This window comes from Aureococcus anophagefferens, assembly GCF_000186865.1.
Source record: "Aureococcus anophagefferens unplaced genomic scaffold AURANscaffold_107, whole genome shotgun sequence".
In the NCBI taxonomy this organism is placed as follows: domain Eukaryota; class Pelagophyceae; order Pelagomonadales; family Pelagomonadaceae; genus Aureococcus; species Aureococcus anophagefferens.
Window position 1 is genome coordinate 2,277 of NW_008705656.1, and position 2,603 is coordinate 4,879.

The window sequence follows — 2,603 nt, forward strand, 5'->3', positions numbered from 1 at the left end:
ACGTGTAGCCGGAGGCGCTTCGCCACGGCGAGCCAAATTGGCAGCGTGATCGAGAATCGTGGGTCCTTGAGCGCCCACCAGGCCCCTGGGGCGCACGAGTCCCAGCCTAGGTCCAGAAACGCGGCCAGGGCATCGATGGCTCTATCGACGAGATCTCGCCGCGTGCGTGTCCCCGGAGAGAGAGGTCGCGGCAGCTCGTCCCAAGTGAGTCCGTCCACGTCGTAGATACCTTTGTTCACACGTTTCACTGACATTAATTCGTTGATGCCGTCGGGATGGTTCTGGTCGGACCTGCTCTGTTCCACGTTGCCGAGGTGCGCACCAAGGCGTCCGAGGATGCTCGTGGCGATCGATGTCCCCGACCGAGAGACGCCGACGACGATGACGCCCGGCGGTCTACATGTCTTCTTTTCTGTCCCATTTGCAGGCTTCACGATGACCAGCTGTCCGTCGGCTCCGAGTTCGCACCTGACCGCCCCCTTGTAATTGTGGACGTGGACGACGGCGCAGGAGTCGCATGCCGTGCGGCAATTGAGCCGTTCGGGGAGCTCGTAGAGTAGGTTGTGATCTGCGAGCGTAAAATCCCACAGCACCTTGCGGAGCGAGACTTGATCGTGGCCATCCGGCGAAAGATTTTTGCTGAACTCCCTCGACCACGCTTGCGCCAATTCAGTCCCACTCGCGCCATGTACGAGAAGCACCCCACCGTTGCGTTCGCAGAACGTGTTAGGGATTCCGGCAATCTCGTGGCCTTTTGGGATGCAGTTCTTTGCGCGGGCGAGGGCCACGGACGCGTTCGCCGAGCGCATCGCTCGGAACACGGCGAGAAACTCGGCTTGCGCGTGGGGATGAATATGCACGTCGTTGTCCAAGTAGATGAGCCCGTTGCTCGCGTGGATACGGGCATACTTCTCGATGGCCCGGACTTTGAAGGAGCGAGCGGCGCGCAGCAACTCAGGACACGGCCTGACGCCAATCTTGTCCTCGCACGGTCCGTCCCGTGAGCCGTGAATCGCCGTCCTACTCAGCGTTGCGAGGTCGATGCGATTGCAGAGTTGTGGGAGTTTATCGACCCATGTCCTCATGTCGGCATCGACGACGACTTGGATGTCAAAGTCCGTCGCACAGGCAAGGCCAATCATCTCTCCGAGCTCCTTGCGCGTAAAGTTGTCAAATCGAGTCACGGGAATAGCAGCGGCCGCGAGGAGAAGCGTCGGCGCCGCGGACGCGCACCCGGCGCAAGCACACACCAGCATTCGGGAAAGCATCTTCATGACATGCACTCGCCACTTTTTTACGTAACCGAGCAATGGCACGCCAGAGATTAGGCGCGCGGGCGAGTACACCGAGCACCGAGCACGCCGAAGAGTCCTGGTCGCGACGTGAGGGGTCAGCGTTTCGCGCGGACGAGGAGCATAATAAAGTGCATAATAATATTCTGATACCAAGGGGGGGTGTTGCTCCGCCACTGGCGTCGGCGGCACCCCTGCGTGCGGAGCGGGGTGGTACATCTTACGCAACGTAAATGGCCTACCCCAGCCGTCACACCGACGTCGCACCCAAAACCAAGGGGCGTATCCAACGCCATCGATGGTGACGCGCTTCGCTGGCACGGACTTGTACGCCGCGGCAGCCCCGCGGAGACGAGGCCCGGGCCCGCGCGGTGGAATTTGGTCGACGCCAGAACCACCTCCGATGGGGGCACCGACGGTCAGGCTTACGCCTAGGGGTCATGGAAGGCCACTCCGACCACCAGAGCGGGCTGCCGTGCGTCGGAAGCTTGGGCTCAGAGGTCTCCGCTCCCGGCCCGCGCGTACGTGTTTGGTACTCAAGCCAGCGAAACGGCTAGCCATTCGTCCCAATCCGAGCGCTTGTTTTTGTCACGTATAGCCACCGGGCGTCCCTGGCCGCTAGCCAAAAACCGCACGTTCGGGCGTCCGACGCGTCGGCCATCGGACGCCGTCGCCGGAGCAAGACCCCCCATGCTGGAGCAGCTAGAGATCTTTACGCCAGTGCGACCTCTACCTAGGTACAATAGTATATGTTTAGTTTGTGTTTATTTATTTCTTTACTATTGTACTTCAGCAGATCGATCGACGCGATGTCGGTGCTATCGACGCGACCGCGAACGCGCCCAGATTTGGGACGACAAGAGGCAGCCGCGCCGGCGCTGCCACCGGAGAAGGTCGGAAATGACGCGGTGACTTCGAGCGACGACTTCACACCCGGAGCGTCGATCGTCGGCGCGCTGCCCAACGCGCGGTCCGCGGCGATCCTCGAGGCGCTCGGCGCCCCGCGGGACGTCCGAGACGACGGCCGCGACGACGCGCGCGTCCGACGCCGATGGCCGCGACAACGAGTGCGCGGATGCGACGTCGCCGGGCGGCTCCGCGGCGTCGCTCGCCGACGACGACCGCGACGCGCACTGCGGCCTGCCGCCCTAGCCGTCGACGAACGATGGGCACTGCCGGAGCGAGCCCGCGGCGCGGCTACCTCTGCGACCGCGTCAAGGTGCCGAGCGCGCTGAGTTTGTGCGCCCTCTTCCTCACGGACGTGCCCCAGCTCCACGTCGCGCGCCACCCGGGCGCCTTCGTCGCAAAGGG

The 2,603-nt window shown here is 63.2% G+C and overlaps 1 protein-coding gene across 1 annotated transcript in view; it reads right to left on the reverse strand.

Moving 5' to 3' along the window:
* Positions 1–2,603, reverse strand: part of AURANDRAFT_68362 (hypothetical protein) — a gene marked incomplete at both ends in the record, with an annotated part of 5,829 nt that overhangs the window by 1,736 nt on the left and 1,490 nt on the right. Inside the window, one exon of the mRNA XM_009044029.1 lies at positions 2,020–2,025. Within this exon, the coding sequence (XP_009042277.1) occupies positions 2,020–2,025 (6 nt within the window). The remainder of the gene's footprint in view (positions 1–2,019; positions 2,026–2,603) is intronic.